This window comes from Galeopterus variegatus, unplaced genomic scaffold (assembly GCF_000696425.1).
Source record: "Galeopterus variegatus unplaced genomic scaffold, G_variegatus-3.0.2 Scaffold11814, whole genome shotgun sequence".
NCBI classification, from domain to species: Eukaryota; Metazoa; Chordata; class Mammalia; order Dermoptera; family Cynocephalidae; genus Galeopterus; species Galeopterus variegatus.
In genome coordinates this window covers 22,536-44,870 of record NW_007737925.1, presented here as the reverse complement: position 1 = coordinate 44,870, position 22,335 = coordinate 22,536, and the positions used below count along the sequence as shown (strand labels likewise).

General features: G+C 46.8%; 1 protein-coding gene across 1 annotated transcript; it reads right to left on the bottom strand.

Moving 5' to 3' along the window:
* Nucleotides 1–1,207: 1,207 nt before the first annotated feature.
* ZNF473 (zinc finger protein 473) lies at nucleotides 1,208–21,840 on the bottom strand. Its single transcript, XM_008594890.1, has 5 exons — nucleotides 21,754–21,840; nucleotides 18,983–19,060; nucleotides 9,238–9,364; nucleotides 6,747–6,836; nucleotides 1,208–4,105 (listed from the first exon to the last, which is right to left on the bottom strand). The coding sequence occupies exons 2-5, from the start codon at nucleotides 18,989–18,991 to the stop codon at nucleotides 1,689–1,691; spliced, it is 2,643 nt and encodes an 880-aa protein (XP_008593112.1). The 5' UTR covers nucleotides 18,992–19,060; nucleotides 21,754–21,840; the 3' UTR covers nucleotides 1,208–1,688.
* Nucleotides 21,841–22,335: the final 495 nt, after the last annotated feature.

The window sequence follows — 22,335 nt, the reverse complement described above, 5'->3', positions numbered from 1 at the left end:
CCATTCCCTGATAGCTACCAAGTTTCCACAGGGCCTCTGATCTCTATCACTGCTATCAAAACTCTCCTTGACACACTTATCAATTCACGTTCCTGCCCTGCAACACTTTGTACACCCCTTTGATATATAACGTGCTGGTCTCCCAGTCCAGAGTTCCAGAGGGCAGGGACCAAGTATGTGCAGAGTTAAACATTTCAGCCATTTGAAAAACAGTATGTTCTCCACTGTGGTGTGGGCCCAACGATCAGCCAGTAAGTTCCATTTCAACTACAAAACCAACCAGCAGAACCAAGGCGCAAGGTTTAAAAAGCCCAAGAGTACAGAGCACATACCCCCAAACTATTTTAAGCACCCAAAACATGAAAGATATCTGAAGTGTCAGTGTTCAGAGTTTTCATAAGATTGTGTTGTGCTTCAGCAAACTTGTGACTGGGTCACTTACTGGGTAGGGCACAAAAGCCATGAGCTGACAAGGCACTGTCAAGAAGCTGGTCATGTGATTCCACGAGAGGAGCACCAGCTGTTGGAACAGGCTTGGCCAAGATGAGCCAAGGGCTCAAATAGGATCATCTCACTGGGTACTTGGTGGTCCTTGACTCTGTGATATGAGGGGATGTGGCATTTTTAAGATGTCACTCGTCAACTAACACTGACCCTCTTTGAAAATGGGGCCATTTGTTTCCCTTTCTGATTCCAGAAGCTTCAGGGCAAGGGCAGGGCTTACTGTATTGGTATTCCCTGCCCCAGAGCCTAGCAAAGCACCTGGTGAGTAGCCAGCTTGGATAACTGGTGAACGAACATTCCAGCAATCACTTCCATACACCATGATTTCCACCCCCAACCACATCTTCCCTATAGGTTGCATTTTGTGTGACAACACTCAATGCAGCTATCATAACTGAATCCAGCTGTGTTCAGTATCATTAACTGCCATGACAAATTAGGTCTCATATTGTATAATGGCTTTAAATGGAGGAAGAGGTGGCATGTGTTTGTGGGAGGGGGAGTCCTCTTTCAGTGAGAGCTTTGGGAGGTTGAGTTTACATGCTCTTCTTGGCTTTCTGTGGATTAGTTAAAAAACTAGGACAGAGCAGAGAGATGGAAGGAAAAGGCTAGACATTTAGAGCAAGGTGCTGGAGAAAACTTTTAAAAAGGAAAACTTAAAAGCCGTGCATATTAATAAAACACATTAACTGCAATAAAGAGATAGGTTACTAATTCTTTTCTTTTAATATAAAAAAGTATATTTGTAGCTCACACTGAGTGAATACTCACTATGTGCACAATACCAGTTCTAAGTGCTTTACATTTCTTTCTTTAATCCTCACAGCAACCCTCTGAGGTAGGTAAATATTATCATCCCTGTTTTACAGATGAGGACACTGAGGCCCTGAGAGATTTTATGACTTTCCCAGTCACTTAGGTAGCAGATGGCAGAGGTGGAATTTAACTCAGGCAAACTGGCTCGAGTCTAACTCTAAATTCAAACAGTATATGGCTTCTCAATTTTTGTGTTTTCACTGTTTTAATGAGACTCATATGTGCAAACTTTCTAACCAATCTTTATTAATAGATTTATTTATTTGAGGGAAGAGAAGCTTACAACGTGATGGTTTCAACCTCAGATGAACATGTTCAGATGTTTGGGACTATTGCCACCCAGTGGCCGCAGACAGTATTGCTGCTTGCTACTTCTGAGCATGAACTTGCTGGTGTCGGCTGAGACCTGAGCAGCTCTGAAAGGCTCTCTGACAATGTTGACACTGATATGGTTTCTCCTGGGTGTGAGTTCTCTGGTGCTGATTGAGATGGGTGCTGAGGCCAAAGGCTCTGCCACACACATTGCAGGCATAAGGCTTCTCCCCAGTGTGAATTCTATCGTGTTGCATTAGATTTGCTTTCTGGGCAAAGGCTTTCCCACATTTGCCACACACGTAGGGCTTCTCCCCAGTGTGAACCCTCTGGTGAACAGAAAGGCATGAGCTCTGGCTGAAGGCTTTCCCACATTCCTGACAAATGTAAGGCTTCTCTCCAGTGTGAACTCTCTGATGTCGGATGAGTTGAGCACCCAGGCTGAAGGCTTTGCCACAGTCACTGCATTCATAGGGCTTCTCCCCTGTGTGAACTCTCTGATGCTTAGAAAGGCATGAGCTCTGACGGAATATTTTCCCACATACTTTACACTCAAAGGGCTTCTTGTCAGCATGAGTTTTCTGATGCTGAATGAGGTAGTTACTCTGCGTGAAGACTTTGTCACACTTGTTACATTTAAAGGGTTTCTCTCCGGTGTGAATTAACCAATGTTCTGAGAGGTGTGTGCTTTGACTGAAGGTCTTTCCACATTCATTACATCTAAAGGGTTGCTCACTTGAGAGGGAGAACTGATGTTCAATGAGGGAGGGGCTGTGAATGACGGCTTTCTCACGCTCACCACATGCACGTGGCCTCACCCCAGAGTGGATTCTCTGATGGCGAATGAGCTGTATACTCTGGCCAAAGGCTTTCCCACACTTGTCACACTCAAAGGCCTTTACCCTGGTGTGAATCTTCTCGTGCTGAGTTAGGTACTTGCTGTGGCTAAAGGCTTTCTCACATTTACTACATTTAAAGCGCTTTTCATTGAGCCTTGGATGCATTCTCTGTTCTGGGTTCTGATCCAAGATTTTCCCACTCATGTCAAATCCTTGTTTTTCTCTGGTGTGAATTCTCTCGTGGCAATTCAGGGTTGAGCTGCAAATGAAGCGTTCTCCACACTCCTGACATTCATAGGGGGTTTTGACAGTGTGGATTTTCTGGTGTTGCACAAGGTGTTCATTATGGCTGAAGGCCTCCTTGCAATCAGCACAGCGGTAGGGCTTTTTGATGGTGTGAATGGACTGATGCCGAATCAGGTGTGAGGGACGGCTAAAACTCTTGACACATTCCTGACATTTGTGGGGTCTGTAGCCCGTGTGAATTCGCTGATGTTCATTAAGGTGAGTGTTCCGGCAGAAAGCTTTCCCACACTCAGAGCACTTGTAAGGCCTCTCTCCACTGTGAATCCTCTGATGGATCTTTAGGGTGGAGGGATGGCTGAAGGGTTTCCCACATTCATTACACTTATAAGGCTTCTCTCCCGTGTGAACAGCCTGGTGTTCAATGAGTGACGAGCTCCGCCTAAAGGCCTTCCCACACTCCTGACACTCAGAGGTAGTTTTGGTAGCATGAGTTTTCTGATGTTGGATGAGGTGTTTTCTCAAGTTGAAGGTCGCCTGGCATTTGGCACATGCATAGCATTTCCGAGTATGGGTCTTCTGGTGCCGAATAAGATGAAAGGGCTGGCTGAAAGTCCTCCCACATTCGTTACATTTGTAGGACTTATCACTTGGGTGAGTTTTTGGACACTCAACAGTCTGTGCTCTGTGACTGGATGGACAGTCACCATCTTGACTCTTACAAGGTTTTCCTCCAGTGTGAATTTTCTCATGGCACAGAAGGTGTGTATTCTCACTAAAAGTTTTCCCGCATTTGTTACACACATAGGATTTATAGCCCAAGTGAGTCACTGGATGCACAAAAAAACAAGAACTCTGGAAACCTCTCTCATACTCTTCTTGATGCACAGTGGGTTTCTCCCTAGTGTGGATAATCTGGTGCTGGATAAGATGGCTGCTCTGGCTGAAGCTTTTCCCACATTCACTGCACTCATATGGTTTCTCCCCTTCCTGGACAGAATCCTGCTGACTCTGGTCTGAGTAGTAGCCAAATTCCTTAGACCTAGCTGGTGTGAGGCTACATTTCTTAGACTTAGCTGGTGTGAGGTTCTTTTTGGGAATATCACACATTACAAAGTCTTCTCCTGTGGAAAGGAGGTTACCAGGACTGAGGCCATTCTTGAATTCATGACTCTTGCATTCTGTGGGACCTTCCTCGTTGGTGACAATGTCAGACCTCAGAAGACTTTTGGGATCTCCTAGTAAACTATCTAACCAGCTCTCGCCTATACAGTTGTCTCCAAAATTGGAGTTCCAGAACCCATCCTTGGAAAGTGTCTCCATAATCTCCTGGGAGAGTCCTTCTTCCAAAAAACCCTCCTTCTGAGGAGAGTTCTTAGTCTCAGCCATGCCTGAAAGACAGAGAAAGTGCAAATGTCTCCTGTTCCTCAGTGGAGAAAGACAGGAGCTGTGGGGTGACAAGGAGTACAGATGATGGGTCTGAGTCCCACTTGCCTGTCAAGGAGATGAAGGAGAAGGGGCCGAAAGTGGTGACCCATCTGGAACTGGCATCACAGAAAACAGAGCCCATTCCCAGGAGGGCCAAGAGGGGAGCTGGGAAACCTCAAGAGGTTCATCAGAGAAGGAGAGCTTCTACCATCACCCTCATACCTACGTGACTAAGTTACCTAAAAAGTCTCCCAGACTCACCTCCTTCCTCCCCTCCACTCTTTCCTGCACTGTCACTAAAACCTTGCTCCTCACATCTTGAAAGCAGCAGCCCAGAGAAGCCCATCCCAGAGAAGCCCAGCACCATACATCCAGTCCTCCACACAAGAATCCAAGAAGTCAACCTTCACTTTCCTCCCTCCCTAGACTTAGGCACTACCTTGTGTTGGGTCTCCTTTGAAATATCTCAATTCCCGTGCTTTCTATCATCAACTCCCATCTGGCCCCAGGCTTCCTGCTGGCCTCCCATCTCTATTTCCAGTCTTCCACACTAGCACTGAGGGGCTTTGTAATGAACAAATGTGACTACATCACTCCCCGCAATCAAACCCTTCCATGGCTTCTTGTCTAAAGAGAAATGCAGGCATATCAGCCCAGCACTTTTTGTGTTGGTACCACAGAACTCTTCCACTTTCCTCAATCTAACAGACTTTCTCTTCTGTGCATTTACTGGTTCCTCATGCTGGGCTGCCCTTCCTGGGCTAACTCCTCTATGTCATTTTGCATCCAGCTTGAGTATCTCCTTCCTCTGAGAGCCTTTCCTGCCAATCCCACATCCTATCCTGCTTTAAGAGCCCTGCCCAGCATTCTCTGAACAGCCAAGCACTTGTACCACTCACTCTCTACTGTAACTGTTTATGACTGGGTCTGACCAAATAGTGAACAAGCTCTCTGATGGGGACCCTTCATTGCTCATCTGCGTCTTTAGTGTCAGAGGGGGGGGGCCTGCTACAGAGGCAGCCATAGGAAACACTCACAGGACAGAATCTTTCTAATTTGTGGTGTGTTTGCTCATGGGCAGGAGCACCTCAGGTGTACTTGCAATTACTCACATAGCCCTCTGTATGGTGGGCACACCTCTTTTTTTACAGCCAAGAAAGCAGCACAGTGAGGACTCAAACCCATCTGACCCTCAACTCTTAACTATCAAGTCATGCAGTCTCTGGTATCCTTTCTAAAATGAGTGTCTTGGCTCTGCTGGGTGCCTCTAATCTGCCCCTCTCTCCTCTCCTCCATCTTGCAGCAGCATCACACTTTTCCAGCCTGTTCCTTCTGCAATTTCATTGCTCACCATCTACTGAGTATCTGTGAGAATGCTCCATGTCTCATAGCTTGGAATTGAAACTTGCAAACTAAAGCCTTCCAAAACCATGTCTTGCCCTGAACTGTCACCCTAGCCACTGCTATCTCCCACGAGTATCTGGCTCATTCTCCTCACCATACCTTTGCTCACGCTGGTCCCCAGACCTGGAATGCATCAATAGACATGTAACAGGCACCTCTTACGTATGTGCCAAGCATGGTGTTGGGAGCTGGGAATGCAAGGATGAATCAGCTAAAGTCTACTTCCTAGAGAAGTGCACTGTTAAAGGAGGAAAGAAACATTAATAATAACAATGCAACAGGACTGTTATGCTTGGGAAGAGCCTACATATGGAGATGGCAGAAACAGAAATCAGAGGTTGCGCAAGCCTGTGTCTGGGTCAGTCACCCACATGTAACACTGGCGTACTGAATAGGAAGATGCAGAGGGCTCACATTCATGAACTCATGGGTAGTGAGCCAAGAAATGAGCTAGAGCTGCAGAATTGACTGAGTGGGGTACAGCCTGAGACTCCTGTGGTATCTGGTTCAGGGATCCTCTTTCTCATGTTAATAAAGTAACAGGGAGAGAAGCCTCCTGTGCCTGGGCAAGCACCTGCCTCTGCTTTCTCCCACTGGGGATGTCTCCATCAGGGGTAATATCCCCAGAATCCTCACCCTCTAACCTGATTCACCTGGAAGAATCATGGCCTGGGAGATGGCAGAGTAAATGCTTTAGGCAGCATTCAGGCCTTGAGTTACTCCCAGATGTGGCCATCTGCTGTTCCCCAGGACCAGGAGGGAGGGATAGACCAGTACAAAGGGAAATAAAAGAGGTAGAGCAGGGGTCCACATGCTCAGGGACCACAAGGAAGGGAAGGTAGAGAGACCAACTCAGAATAAAAGGCTTTCCCTTGCTGAGTCTAGAAGAAAAAAGGTGGGAACAGGGGAAAGCAGAACAGCCCTGTGCTGAAGACTAAGGTAGACACAGACAGGGCAGGCATGCCAGAGTTAGAGTTTGCCTAAATGTCCCAATACCCCTACCCCTGACTCTCCAGGATGAGGGGACAGAAGCCAGCGAGTAGCAGAGTGAAGCCCAGAAGCTGGGCATTGAGACATCTGTGTAGACCTGCTGGGGGGCTGGCCACAGCCTCCAGATAGAGGTTCTGAGGATGGAAGGTACAAAGGACCACTCCCCACCCCCACTGCCAGGTGCTGGTGGACCCCTCCCCACCCACTCACCAGAGTCCGTCACTTCTGGGCTTCCTGTCACCAGGGCCTCCAGCTCTTCCATGCCATCTGGATGGGAGGTGAGGTTGGGTCTTGGAGGGTCTACATGAAGAAAATAGCACTATCATCAACCAGGACATGGAGGGCTATCCAGATGCTCAGTGAGAACCTTCTGGCTCTCCTAACTTTTCAATGCTTTATCCCACACACAGCTCCTATGGGCCAGATGCTGCACTGGACAACTCCAGGGATGCCTGCCCTGTAGGGTTCCAAGTCCAGAAGGAGAGAGGAACCCAGACAGTCACAATCCAGGGTGATCAGAGCTGTGACAGCTGGGGCTGGGAGCACAAAGAACTTATGATGGACCTTGCAGGATAAGCAGTTTGCCAAGTGGAGAGGCACGTACTTACTCAGCCACCCCCCATTTACCCGTGGACCACACAACCCCCTGCAAACTCGTGGAAGGCAGCAGAGTCATGATCCAGGGGGATACATGCCACAGTGGAGAAAAAGCCAATGCTGGCTTTGAAGATGAAGTGGCCATGAGACAGGCAATGCAGGCAGCCTTTAGAAGCTAAAAATGGGAAAGGAAAGATTCTCCCCCAGACCCTGCAGGAGGAATGCAGCCCTACAAACATGATTTTAGCCCAGTCAGACCCATTGTGAACCTCTGCCTTCCAGAACTGTGACATAATAAACACGTGTTGTTTTAAGCCACTACATTTGTGGTATTTGTAATAGCAACAATAGGAAATGAATACACTACCCACATATGGATACAAATGTGTGTAGGGGGAGTGGAGATAAACGCATTTCTTACTGTGGGTAGTAGTTTAAAAACTGAAAAGTCACTAAGATAAGGCCTCCCATAAGCTGCTTCTGTAGCACACCTTGGCTGCAGTTTGCAGACAGTTTGCCCCACTGTGATGAAATTCCATCAGATGAGAGTTTTATTTTTTTCATCTATTAGAGTATTAGTCTGTTACTTAGAAAAAAAGAATTGAGGAACTAGAGAAGAGGAAATGAGTCAAGGATGAGGTGACACTGATGGGGAGCTGCACAGACATGAGCTGGAACCCGGGCCTGCCATTCACTTTCTATGTAATATGATATGCAGAAGAGGTGAACACAGCAGGCCTTGCTGCTCTATTGGGAAAAGCCTGCTGTCAAGGTTGGATTTCCAGAGGATTCCCAGAATCCCCAGAGCTGATAAGAGGGGTCCACCGGGCCTACACTGTTTGTGCTAATATGGTTTGCACTAACACCTGCTTTCCTTCTGGGAGTCTCGAGAATTTGGGTACATGCCAGGCAGAGGGAGCCTTGTGACCAGTCCCTGATAAAAATCCTGGGCACTGAGGCACTGACGAGCTTCCCTGATGGACAAGATCTTACTCGTGTTGTCACACCTCATTACTGGGGGAACTAAGCATGACCCATGTGACTCCACTGGGAGAGGATTCTAGAAGCTCAAGCCTGGCTTCCCTGGACTCCACCCCATGTGCCTTCTCCCTTTGCTGATTGTGCTCTGTGTCTTTTCATTGTAACAAATTATTACTGTGAGTCTGACTATAAGCTGAGTCCTGTGAGTCCTCCTAGTGAACCACCAAACCAGGGGCTGCTCCTGGGGCCCCCAATACAACTGGATAGGTGATTCTCCCCTTTGAACTTCATTTCAGAATGATCAGCAAAAGAGGGACAATCCAATTTCCTCGTGGGGTAACTGGAAGATTGAACAAGAGAGTTCTACAAGCTCACCCAGCATAGAATCCAGCTCCTGACAAAGCAGCTTCTGCTACTCATTCATGTGTTAATTTAGTGACCGTTCATCAATCCCCTACAGCAGATACTATTTGTTCCAAACACTGGGGGACACACCAGTGAACAAAACAAGTAAAGAATCCCTGCTCACACAGCTCTCATTCTAGATGATAAAATAAGTAGTTAGAATGAAATGGAGTGACGAACATGGTGAGCAGCAGAGGGAGGTATGGAGTTCTAATGGAGTTGCACATTAACTAGTCTTAAAAAAGGGAAGACCTGGGAGCTGTCTAGGCAGAGGGGAAAGAGACTGCAAAGACCCTCAAGTTTCAGCTTGAGGGAATGATGCTATAATTACAAGTAGGAAAGTGGTGGAGATGGGGCTAGGGAGGTAGGTAGAGGCCAGATCAGGTTTTCTCAGCCTCAGCACTACTGACATTTGGGGTTGGAAAAGCCTCAGTTTCGGGGCTGACCTGTGCATTGTTGGATATGTGGCAGCATGTCTGGGTACCACCACCAGATGCTAGTAGCACCCCTTGTCCCAACAAAAAATGTCTCCAGACATTGCCCATGCCCCCGAGGGAGGCAGAGTCAGCCAGCTGAGAACCGTTAGGCTAGGTCACACTGATTCTGAGGATCTCAGAAGACAGGATTTCATCCTGCAGGCGACAGGGAGCACAGGTGATCACAGAGCAGGGCAGTCACGAGGACGGGGCGACACTCATGAGGACGGGGCAACACTCACTCAGCAGGAAGAGGTTCTGGTAGTTGTCCAGTGCTGTGTCCCAGAATAGGTCCCCCTGGTCCAGCCCCAGCTGCTCCCAGTCCTCCAAAGTGAAGTCCATGGCCACGTCCTTAAGGGCTACAAATTCCTGAAATGCAATACACTGTTGGTCACTCAGGGCCTACAGTCAGGAAGAGCCCAATAGCTCACTCACAAGGCCCCCAGCCTTCAATCTGCCAGACCTTTGGCAAAAAACATCTCATTCTCAGCCTCACAAGAACCTTGAGATGTAAGAGACAGGACACCCCATATTTTGCAGGTAAGGAAAAGGGGATGAGATGTCAACTCAAAGTCACTCAGGTAGGACAACTTAAACCCAGGTCTGCTTGATCTTAAAATCCATTTATTTCTTGCTTTGGGGTTTTTTTACTGTTTGTTCAAGATTTTAAGTTTTATTTATTATGGAAAATTTCAAACATACATACAGGTAGAGAGATGCATGTAATTAACAGCCACAGATCCATCACCCAGGGGTCATCTGATTTCACCTGTGAATATCAGTATTAACAGTAACTCCTTAGTATCACTGAATACCTAGACCACATCCAAAGCCTGTATACAGATTTGCCTGACATCTCAGTGGTGTGTTTTTATAGCTACCTTGCTTGAATCAGAATCTAAGGAGGCCCCTACCCTGCTTTGGCTGTATGGCTCTGAAGGTTTTAATCTATAGCTGTACCCTGTACTATTTTTATTCTTCCATGCTCCTCATTTAAGGTCCCACATTCTGGATGTGGTAAACTGCTTCCTCTCAGTGTCATCTGGATGCTTCTCTAGCCCCTGCATTTCCTGTAAACTGGTCAGTAGAGCAGAGGCCTGATTAGAGTCAGCACAGCTTTGTGGGAAAGATCCTCTCACAGGTGGTGCCAGGTCCACTTCAGGCCACATGGCTATCTAAGGCACATTACCAGCTTTCCAGCTTTTAGCAATGCCATCTTTCTTCATTTTAAAACTTCTTAGTTAATAGGTGTTTAGAACAAACATTCCAATACTTGAGAAGGACTAACAATAAAAAGTGAAAGCCTGCCCCCACCACTCCATCTCCACCTAGGTGAAACTGTGCCTGTTTGGGGTGTTCCTTCTAGACCCCCATCAACACATGCACAGGAACACATGCATGTGTGCATATAGAGGTACATTTTAAGTAAGAATTAAAACCACCTCTCTTCAATTTGGGTTTGAGGCTTGGCCCACTACCTCCCCTGTGGGTGACTGTTGGCAAGTAAGTCACATGCCCTTTCTGAGTCCGATTCCTGCCCCATTAGTGAAATGGGACCGATGAGCTCCATCTCATCAGGGCTGCCATGAGTAGCAACAGAAATGCTCTGGGAGGTGACTGCACAGTAACTGACAAATAGGAAGGGCTCGACAAAAGGGCAATTCCACCCCAGCTTACACTGCCTGTCCCAACACTCCAGGCATCTGACTGCAAAGACCCTTCCTTGACCAAGAGCTCACTGTGTGCCAGAAATGGACTCAACACTTTGTGTGCTGTTAAGTCACCGAACTGCGTGACTCCTTTTAGAGGCAGGATTATCCCCTACTTATAGAAGACAAGACTGAGGGCCAGAGAATCAAAGTCGCTTGCCCCAAGTCACACAGTCAGTAGTGGGTGGCAGAGCACAAGCCCCCATCTGTGGCATGACTGCCAGGAGGCCACCTGGCTAGGGACTCAGCTTTGGAGTTCATCGGACTGACCCAGCTCAAATTCTGGCCCTGATAGGTATTATGAGGGACCTTCCCTGTTATTCCACCTCTCTAAGGCTTGGCTTCCTCTTCTCTATCACAAGGCTGCTCTGAGAATAAAGTTAGCTGATGCCTGCAGAGCAACCAGCATGGACCCAGCCCACTGGGAAGCTGCTCAGCAAGTGGCATTTGTTGACCATTCATTAGCCCAATGATGACCAGGCACCTGCTGTGAGCCAGTCCCTGTGCCAGGCACAGGGTACAGCAGAGGAGGATGCAGCCAGTTCCTGTCCTCATGGGACTTAGTCTGGGTGTGTCACATTGACATTCATGAAAATGCCTTGCAAAACTAAGAACAGCTTCCCACACACATACACACATGCACGCACACACACACACACAGGTGTGTGTATAAAAGAATTGGTCATTGTTAAAGAATGACAGCAGGGAACCAATTCCCTATATTGAAAATTAGCAAATGAAAGGAAAGAATCAAGCATTTATCCCACCTGTCCTAAATGAACTCTACCACTGGGCAGACAAATAGCAGATGAGGGGAGATGCCTTTTTATCAAAGTATCCCAACTAATAAATAAAAAGAAATGACAGAACTAGAACAGCACCATTTTGCAACTCCTGAAGAACAAATGGATGATATAGCATCACTGACTGCAGGATCACATACAGTGAGAACCAGACACTCTGGGCCTCCTCAAGTCCAGCCAAAAGGATTGAACCGGAGACAGATCAAGCATCTGGATCCAGCTGCCAACTGCGAACAAACTGAACTGCACCACGAGCACTGAATCAGCAAACAGACTGAGAGAAATTCTACAGGTCAAACTGCCCCTGTTCAAAAGACAAACTGTTAAGAACAGAAAGAGAAGGAAGAGAAACCTAAAGATAAGAGACATAAAAGACATTAAAAATAAAACAAAACAGGGGGCAATAGGGACATGCATTTGGGTAATAAAACTATTATTTTAACAAACCCACAAGAAAGTGATAACTATAAAAGTCAGGTTACTTCTGGGGGATGGGAGAGGGTTTGTGATGGGGCCCATGAAGGACTTCCAGGGTGGGTGGCAAAAGAAATTCTCATTCTTTTTTTTTTTTTTTCCTTTTTGTCTTTTTTACTGACCGGTAACGGGATCACAACCCTCGGTGTCACGCCCGTACCAGGGACCGGCAATGGGATCGCAACCCTCGGTGTTGCGCCTGCACTGCGCTCAGCCAGTGAGCAGAACCGGTCTGTATATGGGATCCGAACCCTCGGCGGGAGCGCCGCCGCACTCCCAAGCGGCGCACTCTCCAGTGCGCCACTGGGCCGGCCCAGAAATTCTCATTCTTGACCAAGGTGGTGATCGCCTTCATTAAGTCATGCATTGGAAGTGTGCGGGTTTCTGCATAGACCATCTGTGCTTTATTTGACAACAAAAAGATTTTTTTAAAATTAAGCATTTACTTAAACAGGATCCTCCTCTGGCTGTTGTGTGGAAAAAGACAGAAGGTGGGGAGGACAGCAGGGAGTCAAGGAAAAAGACCAGTTCAATAATCTGGGCGAAAGATGATGGCAGGAATGGAAGGGGTGAGAAGTGGTGAGATTCTAGATATTTTGAGCATGGTAGTGATGAGATTTCTGACAGATAAAATGTAGGGTGTGAAAGATATACAGGAGCCCAAGACGTCTCTAGGTTTTTAGCCTGAGCAACTGGAAGGACAGAGTTGCCACTTACTGATATGTGGGAAAAGCAGCTTTCAAGGCAGAGTCTTAGTTTGCTTAGGACATGGCAAAGTTTGAGATATCCTTTAGACACTGCGGTGGGTTGAGAAATGCCCCCACCCCACCCCCACAAAGATATCCATGTCCTAATCCCTAGAACCCATGAATGTGACCTTATATGCAGGGTCTTCAAAAAATTCATGGAAATGTTTGTATTATCTTTTAATTCTATTTTTCCATGAACTTTTTGAAGTACCTTTGTATGGCAAAAGAGACATTGTAGGTGTGATTAAGTTAAAAATCTTGAGATGGGGAGACTATCCTGGATTGTCTAGGATGGTCCCATATGTCACTACAACAGTCCTTCTGAGAGGGAGACAAGGAGTCACAGGAGGGAGAAGGCAATGTAATGACAGAAGCAGAGATGGGAGTGATGTGGCCAGGAGCCAATGAATGAAGGTGGCCTCCAGAAGCTGAGAGAGGAAAGAAACAGATTCTCTTAACCCTTAAGCCTCCAGAAGGAACCAGGCCTGCTCACACCTTGGTTTTAGCCCGATAAGACTCATTTTGGGCTTCAGACTGCAAGAACTATGAGAGAATAAATCCGTTGTTTTCAGGTCACCAAGTCTGTGGTAATTTGCTATAGTAGCAATAAGACACGAACACAGACATCCACTCAGTGATGTTAAGCAGGAGCTGGGCAGACAAGCTGGGGGGTGGATCCTGTTTCTATCTACAGCAGGATCTGTCCCTCCTTTGCTCTGAACCTTCCATGGCCCCATCTCACTCAGATTTAAAGACAGAGTCCATACAGCGGTCTACAAGTCCCTAAGGATCTGGCCCCAACTATCCCTCAGACCTCACCTCCTCTCCCATTCATCCACTCTGCTCCAGCCACACTATCTTCCTTGCTATTCCCCAAACATACCTGCCCTTCTCCCACCTCAGAGCCCCACATCCTCTCCCTCAGTTCTCTGCTTAAACACCTCTTCTCCATGAGGCCTTCTCCAACCCCTCTGTATAAAATAGTAAACCAACCCTAACCCTCCCTATCCCCTTCCCTGCTTTATTTTCTCCATAGTTCTTAATTCTGCCTGCACTCTATGTGATTAACTTACGTATGAGGGTCTTCAAAAAGATCATGGAAAAATAGAATTAAAAGATAATACAAATGTGCCTATGAACTTTTTGAAGACCCCTTGTATTTTATTGTCTTCTATTGGTTGAACTGTAACCCTCCAAAGAGATATGACAAAGTCCTAAGCCTCGATACCTCAGAATGTGCCCTTACTTGGAAACAGGTTCTTTACAGAGGGAATCAAGTTAAGAGGAGGTCATTAGAGTGTGCCCTATTCCAATATGACTGATGTCCTGATGAAAAGGGGAAACTAAGACAAAGAGACTGACATATGCTGGGGGAAGACAATGTAAAGATACAGGGAGAACACTGTGTGAAGGCAAAGGCAGAGATCAGAGTGATGCTTCTACAAGCCAAGGAATGCCAAAGATCGCCAGCAAGTCACCAGAAACTAGGGGAGAGGCACAGAACAGATTCTCCCTCACAGCCCTCAGAAAGAACCCTGATCTCAGACTTCTGGCCACCAGAACTGTGAGACAATCACTTTCTTTTCTACAAGCCACTCAGTTTGTGGCACTTTGTTATAGCAGCCCTAGCAAATTAATAGTGTTACCCCCCAATAATGTGTGAGTTTCATGAGGGCAGGGACCACATCCATTGGTTCTCTAGAGTAGATCCAGCACCCAGAACAAAGCCGCACACAGTAGGCACATAATAAATATTTGAAAAATGAGGCAATGAAACACACAGTCTTGGCAGCTGTTTTAGGACAAGGGAAGAAGCTCATCAAAAATGGAGCCAAAACTAAGTGGGGACTTCCAGTCAAGATGGCAGAAGAGACAGTCCCCAGCATCACTCTCTCCCACAAATCAACCAACTTACAACTATAAAAAAGCAATGACAGCCAAGCTAGGGCCACTAGAGCTCAGAGAAAGAGGAGGAGAGACCTACAGAGTGCATGAAGGTGGGAGAAACCATGACAAGAGAAAGAAAAAACCACTCGGACCATTTTGAGCCCCAGTCACTTCCAGGCTGGAGCTGCTGAATGCATGGAGCTGTAGCTGGCAAAAGCTGCAGCTGTGCCCTTCGGATGAAGTTGCTTGGATGCAGCACAGAAGAAGAGGGCCTTGGTGGCCCCCAGGCCAACAAGACCACTGATAGGGTTCCCATGAACCCACATAGGAGCAAGGAGTCAGAGTCACAACAACTGAAAAAAAGGAGCCACTCAGAGGCCAGTGAGTCATCACAAGGGACCTGCACACAGCCCATCCCATGGGAAGTGTTTGCAGCATGGGCGGTGGGGGAGATGGGACCACCGGAGGAACACTGGGACACGGAAAGGACAGCTGATCTGCACCCCAATCAGCGTCAGACCACTCAGAGAAGACTGGTCAGGAATACAGAATTGCATGGGGTGCAGTTCGATGAAAAGACTCGGGCCCAAACCAAGTTTCTACACAACCCAGCTACGCTGGATTTCACTAGACCCAGAAGTGCCTATAAAGTCAGCCATTAAAACCTGAGCTGCACAGAAAGCCTTCCCTAAGGAATCAGCAGCAAAGCAGCAATTTAGCTAAACCACACAGCTCAAGTACTGGTCCCCACAGGAAGTTCCCCAATTTTAGAAGTAAGCAAAGGACAACAAATTAGTTCCAGTGCAGAGTTTAAATGGTGGGAACAGCAAATAATCCAACACAGAACTGAAAGAAAAATCAAAGTACCCACAACCAGAGACAAAGTTTGATATTTACTAGTAAAGGTCTCATTTCATTAAAGAAAACCTATAACACCTATAAGGACTGAAAGTCCCCTGGGCTACCAAGCCAGAAATGGGGGAGGGCCAGGGGCTTCAGCAATGCCCCTCAACACCCGCAACCAGTCCCAAGGGTAAGGGACAGTGGGGGACAAGGGCCTTAGCCACGCCCCTGACACACGCAACCAGCTGAGCCGCTGCGGGAAGCGCCCCAGCCTCTCAAGATGGGGTTGTGGGGGCAAGGGCTTTTGCCACACCCCCCTGACATCTGCACCGAGCCCGGCAATGACCAAACCACTGCTGGAAGCCCCCTGGTCTCCCCTGTGGGAATGAGGGGGATGCCACAGACCTGAATCCCACCCCTCCTCCTTCCTCCATCCCTTTTCTTTCCCCTTTCCCCTTCCCCTCCCTCCCAACTGCTCTGCAACAACATCGTAGAATGTAAAAAAAATAATATTAATAAAATTACATTTTCTTAAAATAAAAAATAAATAAATAAATAAAACTAAGTGGGGCTGAGAGATAGAGATGATAGAGTCCTGATCACACTGGCAGATCAAACCAGCCCCAACTCTGGACTTTTGGTTATGTGATCTATATAGTCTCCTGACTGTTTAAGCCAGTTTGAGCAGGGTTTGTTACTTATAGTTGAAATTGTTATTGTCTATACTCTGTCAGGAAGGATGAGACAAAGAGGTTTCCTTGGCAGAAGTCAGACCACAGAGGGCCTTGAGGGGCTTCCTTTCCTCAGACTACCAGACTATGCTGGACAGAGCCCCTGGTCACAGTGGTGGAGGGGGTGGGAAGACAGGAGCATGGACTTGATCCCTGGAGTACTGGGGAGCCATGGAAGGGTTTTATACAGGAGAGTGACAAAGTCAGAGCATGCATTCAACAATCATTTCCCGTGTGCACCAAACCACATTGTGGGTGCTGGGGACACAGACATGTGTCAGACCTAGTCCCTGACCTCAAAGAGCTCACAGTTTGATGGAGAGACATCAAGGAGGCCAATCGTGAGCATGAGGAGGTAGGGCTGTGACAGAGGGAGGCATCAGAGGCTGTGTAAGCCAGAGAAGGGAGGACATTGCCCCTGGGTCAGGAAAAGCTTCCTGGAGGGGAGGACATTCAAGTTGGATCATTAAGAATGAGCAGATATTTACCAGGTAGAGAAATGTTTTCATGCATTCATTCATTCAATAAACACCTCATGAGGCTTCCTGTGTGCTGAGCCTGTGCTGGGCCTTGGGAACCCAGAGATGAATCACAATTAGCTATTCTTCCCAAGGAGCACCTAGTCTGGTAGGGCTGACAGACGTAAGCAGGGAAAACCATAACTAGGAGGGTTTGTGATACAGTGGAGGCAGCAGGGGGTGCTATGGGAGGCCAGAGAGGGGAAAAGCTGACTCTGCCTAGGGAAGTCTGGGGGACTGAGCTGGGTCTTGAGGCTGTATAAGACATTACAAGACAGAAAAGGGGGGCAGGGTATTCTAGCAGAGGGCACAGCTGAACAAAAGCCCGGAAGAGAGAAAGTACAATGTAACATTTTACCACCAGGCCAAAAGGGAGAATTGGTTGTCTGAGGAAATGGCAAAAGATTCCAGAGAGGTGGGAAGAACCCATATCATTCAGGAACAGACTGTGAAACTTGGATTTTATCCTGTAAGGAATAGAGATTCCTGAAAGATACTGAGCATGACAACAACAGCACGGTCACTCCCAAGTGACCTTTACTTTTCAAAAATAGCTTGGAAGCCACATGGGATAGCAAGCTTAGAACAAAGGCTGAGGGCAGCCCCTGCCAACAGCTGCTGCATAAGTGTGGGGACCTTCAGAGGCCAAGGGCAGCCCCCACCAACAGACAGTAGTAGCACAGGCACTGTCATGAGGGTGGCCCACCATTGCCACAGACACCACCGCTACAAGAGCAGCCTACTGCCACATCAGCCACCACCGCTGTGCAGGTGGCCCACCAATGACTCAACTGCATTGACACAAGGAGGGTCACCAGCAGAGACTGGGGAAAGAGGTGAGCGAGTGATACCTGTGACCCAGTGACCCAAACCACAGGGGAAATTATGCCGCCACCACCCCCACTCCCACCTGCCGCAGTAGCACATCTGGGGGTGGGAGGTACGTGTGCATCCCACAAGACTGCCTGGATCTGGGGAGAGACACATGCAGAACTCCTGGAAAGTGCAGAAACTGAGGATAGCCAAATAGAATGAGGAAGAAAATTTCCAACCACCACCAACCCATCTCCTAACTGGGGGGAGCAAGGACCCAGGAAGAACCTATGCCTGTAGAAAAGAGGAAAGAGAAACCCCATACAGAGTTGCCCATTCAAACTGAGGAGTTTCAGTATACCTCAGTTCACCCATCAGGGTCATGAGATATTAGCTGGGGTGCCAACAAGCCCACCCAGGGTCACTCACCAAGCCAAAGAGCAACAGGCACCCAGACGCTTCTCCCAAGAACTCAAGAACTTGCCCACATCCTTGACAACCCAACACCATGTCACTAATCTTGGCAAGAAATCACTAAGTGCTCCAGAGCCTAGGCCATGGAAGCACTAACACACAACCCTTGACACTGAATATGGCCAAAGTATTCACATAGAGACTACACTATGCAACTACCTGGAAACAATACTAAAACACCCTACTCAATGGTCAGCAAATCTATAGAAGAAAGTCTCTCTCCTCCAAAGCCCATGCCAGAGTAAAAGAAGCAGCAACTGCTCTACCAGATGACCAGACATCAACATAGAAATATTAGAAATGCAAAAAAGAAAATATGAACCACCAAAGGACTACAATAATTCTCAAGTACCAGACCCCATAGAGCAGGAAGCCCTTGAAATGACTGAAAAAGAATTCTGAGCAGCAATCTTAAGGAAACTCAATGAGATACAAGAAGACTCAGATGACACAATGAAATGGGAAAAGGTAATCAATATCAATACTATTCTGCCATAAAAAAAAGAATGAAATTCTGCCATTCGCAGCAACATGGATGAACTTAGAGAAAATTATGTTAAGTGAAATAAGCCAGGCACAGAAAGAGAAATAATTCACGTCCTCACTCATTAATGGGAGCTAAATAGACAAATATTGAAAGGAAAGAAGAAAGAAAAAAAAGAAACTAACAACATCACAATAATTCATTGAACTTTCAAAAGGAGAGAACAGAACTGAGGCCACCAGAGGTGAAAAAGAGGGAGGAGGAGCAGGGGTTAGCAAGAAATTATTAAAGGGCCACAAAAGAATGATTACATTGTGTAATGTTGAATATACTAATTATCCTGATTTGAGCATCACATATTGCACACAGGTATTGATATTAAATGCTGTACCCCACAGATATGTACAATCAATTATGTTTCAATAAAAAAAAAAAAAAAAAAAAAGGAAGACCAGCTTTCCTTTGGGGATGATTGGTGAAGATGGAGGGACCTTCAACTCACCTCAGTCATAGCCAAGTGGGGCCTACTGTCCTCTTTTAAGCTCCTCCTCCTTCCCCTCCATGTTCCTGGCTGAAAGGGCTGTGGGAAGGACAAGGGAGGTGTAAGAAAGTCTCCTTTCCGACTATGGTTGACTTGCTTTGCTGGCTGAGCCCCTGAAATGTCCAGAAGTAGGAGTCTCCCTGTAGGAATCATAAGGACAATATATTTACTGAAACCACCCCAGCCCCACATTTCCATTGTGCTTCAGAACCTTCAAAGCAACTTCGTAACCATTGTTAGCACTTAATGCAGTCAGTAAATACAGGCTTGGGAGATTTGGTGATGAAGGACTACCTTACCAGTGGGGCCTTCCTTCTTGCTCACTGCTGTGTCTTAGCACCAGCACAGTGCCTGGTGTACAATAGGTGCTTTTAAGATATTTTTTGACAGAATAAATGTGTCTTTCTACCAATGGGACAATGCACCTGGGATTTCTGTTTATCATCTCCAGGATTTGAGTCCAGTTGAGTCGACCTTCAAAACTGTTGCTATTTCTACAACAGCAATATTTCCCCAACTTTTTTTTTTCTTTTGCCCACAGTAACAAAGACAATATATATCACGACTACTCACACATGTGTAACTAAGCAAAAGCTTCATGAAGCAATATTTACAATGTAGGATTACCAAGGTGTTTTTTTTTTTTTTTTCTAGTCTCTTGTATTCTACTTCATTAAGAACAAATTATGGTCACTGCCCACTGAGTTATTTTCCTGACCCATAATATGCAAAACATTGTATCACTGGGTATTTTACACATTTGTATTCACTGTATATTTTCCAAGTAGCATGCATCTATGTAGTGCTGAAAGCCACTCTCCATGGCAAAGCAGCAGTATGACTTAACAATGACACAGGTCCACAAATTCTTCCCTGTTATCTGCAGGGGATTGGTTCCAGGACACCCTACCCCGCAGCAAAATCCACGAATGCTCAAGTCTCTCATATAAAATGGCATAGTTTTTATATAACCTATGCACATCCTTCTGTACTCATTAAATCATCTCTAGATTACTTTTAATACCTAATACAACGTAAATGCTATGTAAAGGTTGTTACACTACAGTTTTTTTGTCTTACTTTTTACTGTTGTATTATTATTTTTTTTTTTTTGAATATTTTCAAAGCAGAACCCTCAGATATGGAGGGCCTATTTCGTTAAAATATGAATGTAGCATATTTCGTTAAAATCCCACTGTGAAGAAAAAATATATATAAAAAACAAAATCCCAGTGTGCTGTGGGCAGGCAGCATTTCGTAATCCAACACTTTAATGTATCTAAGTAGGATAATTAGAGGTTATAAATACCCCACAGCAGTTCAGCTCAGGTATGGATACCAAATTCGTGAAAAATATATTTGATTTTCAGAGCTTTCTAGATTGTGTGACTGCAGATAAGAGAACGTGGTAAACCTATAATAGATAACATTTACTTAACAATGAGTTTCCTCACATACAGCGGTTAAGCCTCAACTGGTAAGTATAATTCGGTCAACAGATATTTTATTTGACCCACACAATGTTGGCAGATGAAATGTTACGAAAGAAAATTCTTTAAGTAGTCCCAAAGTTGAAAATTGGAAATCCCACCTAAAAATTAAATATCCCACTTCTGAAAAATCCTAGGATTTGGCAACCCTGGGTCTGCATTTCCACAAAGCTAGTTCATTGGAGACCATTTAAACCTCCCCCGACCCCTTTAGATGGGGCAAGTGCCCCCCTAGGCCCACAACCCTCACCAGGGCAGGTTCTCTCATTTACTGTATCTGCAGCCCTCACTGACATCTGAGTTTTGAGACTTCTGTCTACAGTCTCCAAATCACATTCTGTCCACATCTCATATACTCTCTGCCTCAGGAGGGAAAAAATCGGGGCCCTGAGGTGAAACTCGAGATCATCCAGGCTTAAGCCAAACAACTATGGACTGAAAAATCCTAGGCCGGAGTCTTGTGAGTTCTTAGTGTGGCACCATAGCCAGATCATTTCCCTTCTCTGAGCCTCAGTTTCCATGCATACAAAATGGAGTGAATACAACAAATCCACAGTTCCTTATCTACGATTCCCCAAACCAAAAGGCTCTGAAAAGCAGAACTTCACGCATAAACTTGACAACAAAATTTAACCTGAATTGCCATAGGAAGTATAGTCTTTATTCCTATCAATGTGAAAATTCACACCCTTCCCTGCAGAAACATTTGATGCCCAAGAATTGCCCCAGATTCCGCTGGGGTGTTGCTTAATTATATAACACGCACCCTACCAACTTTCGAAAATCTAAAAAAATCTTGATTCCTGAGATTATCCCAGTGCCAAGGGCATCTGAGAAGCCCGAGAACCCGCACATATGTCTCAGGGCTGCTGTAGAGGTTAGAAGAGAAAATGCGAGTACAGCACGGTGCCTGGCGCACAAAAAGCTCTCAAATAAATGTTAAAAGCTTCCATTTCCAGATCTGCCGACTTCAGGCAACCTACCTCCCACCTTCGGCCTGTTTCCTCAGAAAAAATGAAAACAGAATCACTCCTCTCAGGACTGCCGGTGAATACTGGAAGCCACTTTAGTAAAAGAGCCTGGCCAACAAAACAAGGGTTCAAGCCTCTACCAAGACACCCACCGCTCAAGGCGACGCGCCATTTGCCGAAGTCGCCACATTAGAATTCAGTCAACCCTCAGGAAGGACCGAGTCCCCAAGGCTCCAGGGCTCTCCACGGACCCACCCCGCCATCTCCGTACCTCGAGACTGCCGTCCGCTGGGTTAACGGCGACCCCAGCCCCGAGGGAGCAGGAGACTCAACTCTTCACACCCGCGCTTCTTCACAGCCGCGCTTCTTCACAGCAACTTCCGGTGCCGAGTGCCTCTCCTCAGACTGCCCCACCCAGAATCCTCCGCGCCAGAGCCGGGACTCTATTTCCCAGAGGGCTGTGCTCCGGTTTGTCTTTCCACATCCGCTTGCTTCTTCGTCCTTAAAGATTGCGCTGAGCACTCTGGGAAATGGAGTAGAAACAAGAGTCAGGGCCGGGCCCGAATCAAAAACGTCCCAAAGAGGGCAGATGGCTGCGGGGGTGGGGTATGAATCCCCTCCCCCTGGTCTGAGTTAAGAGGGATGGCTTACCGCGAAGGCGTCTGGGAAATGGAGTTCCCAGGTAGGCACAGTCTGGGGCAGTCAGGAAGTCAGAAGCGCTTGCGCGGGCGTAGTCCGGCCTCTGGGCAAAGATGCGCGCGCAGCGGTTTACGCTCCAGCGGAAGTTTCCGCGGGGCGACTGAGAAGGTGAGTCCCAGTCCCTGCTGAGGATCCGAGGTCAGGCCGCAGAAAC

What these genes read in the sequence shown, in the direction of transcription:
- ZNF473 (XM_008594890.1), bottom strand. An exon ending in CCAGAACCTCTTCCTGCTGA is followed by an intron (nt 6,837 to 9,237) that starts GTGAGTGTTGCC and finishes TTCTTCATGTAG; the next exon opens with ACCCTCCAAGACCCAACCTC. An exon ending in CCCAGAAGTGACGGACTCTG is followed by an intron (nt 4,106 to 6,746) that starts GTGAGTGGGTGG and finishes TCTGTCTTTCAG; the next exon opens with GCATGGCTGAGACTAAGAAC.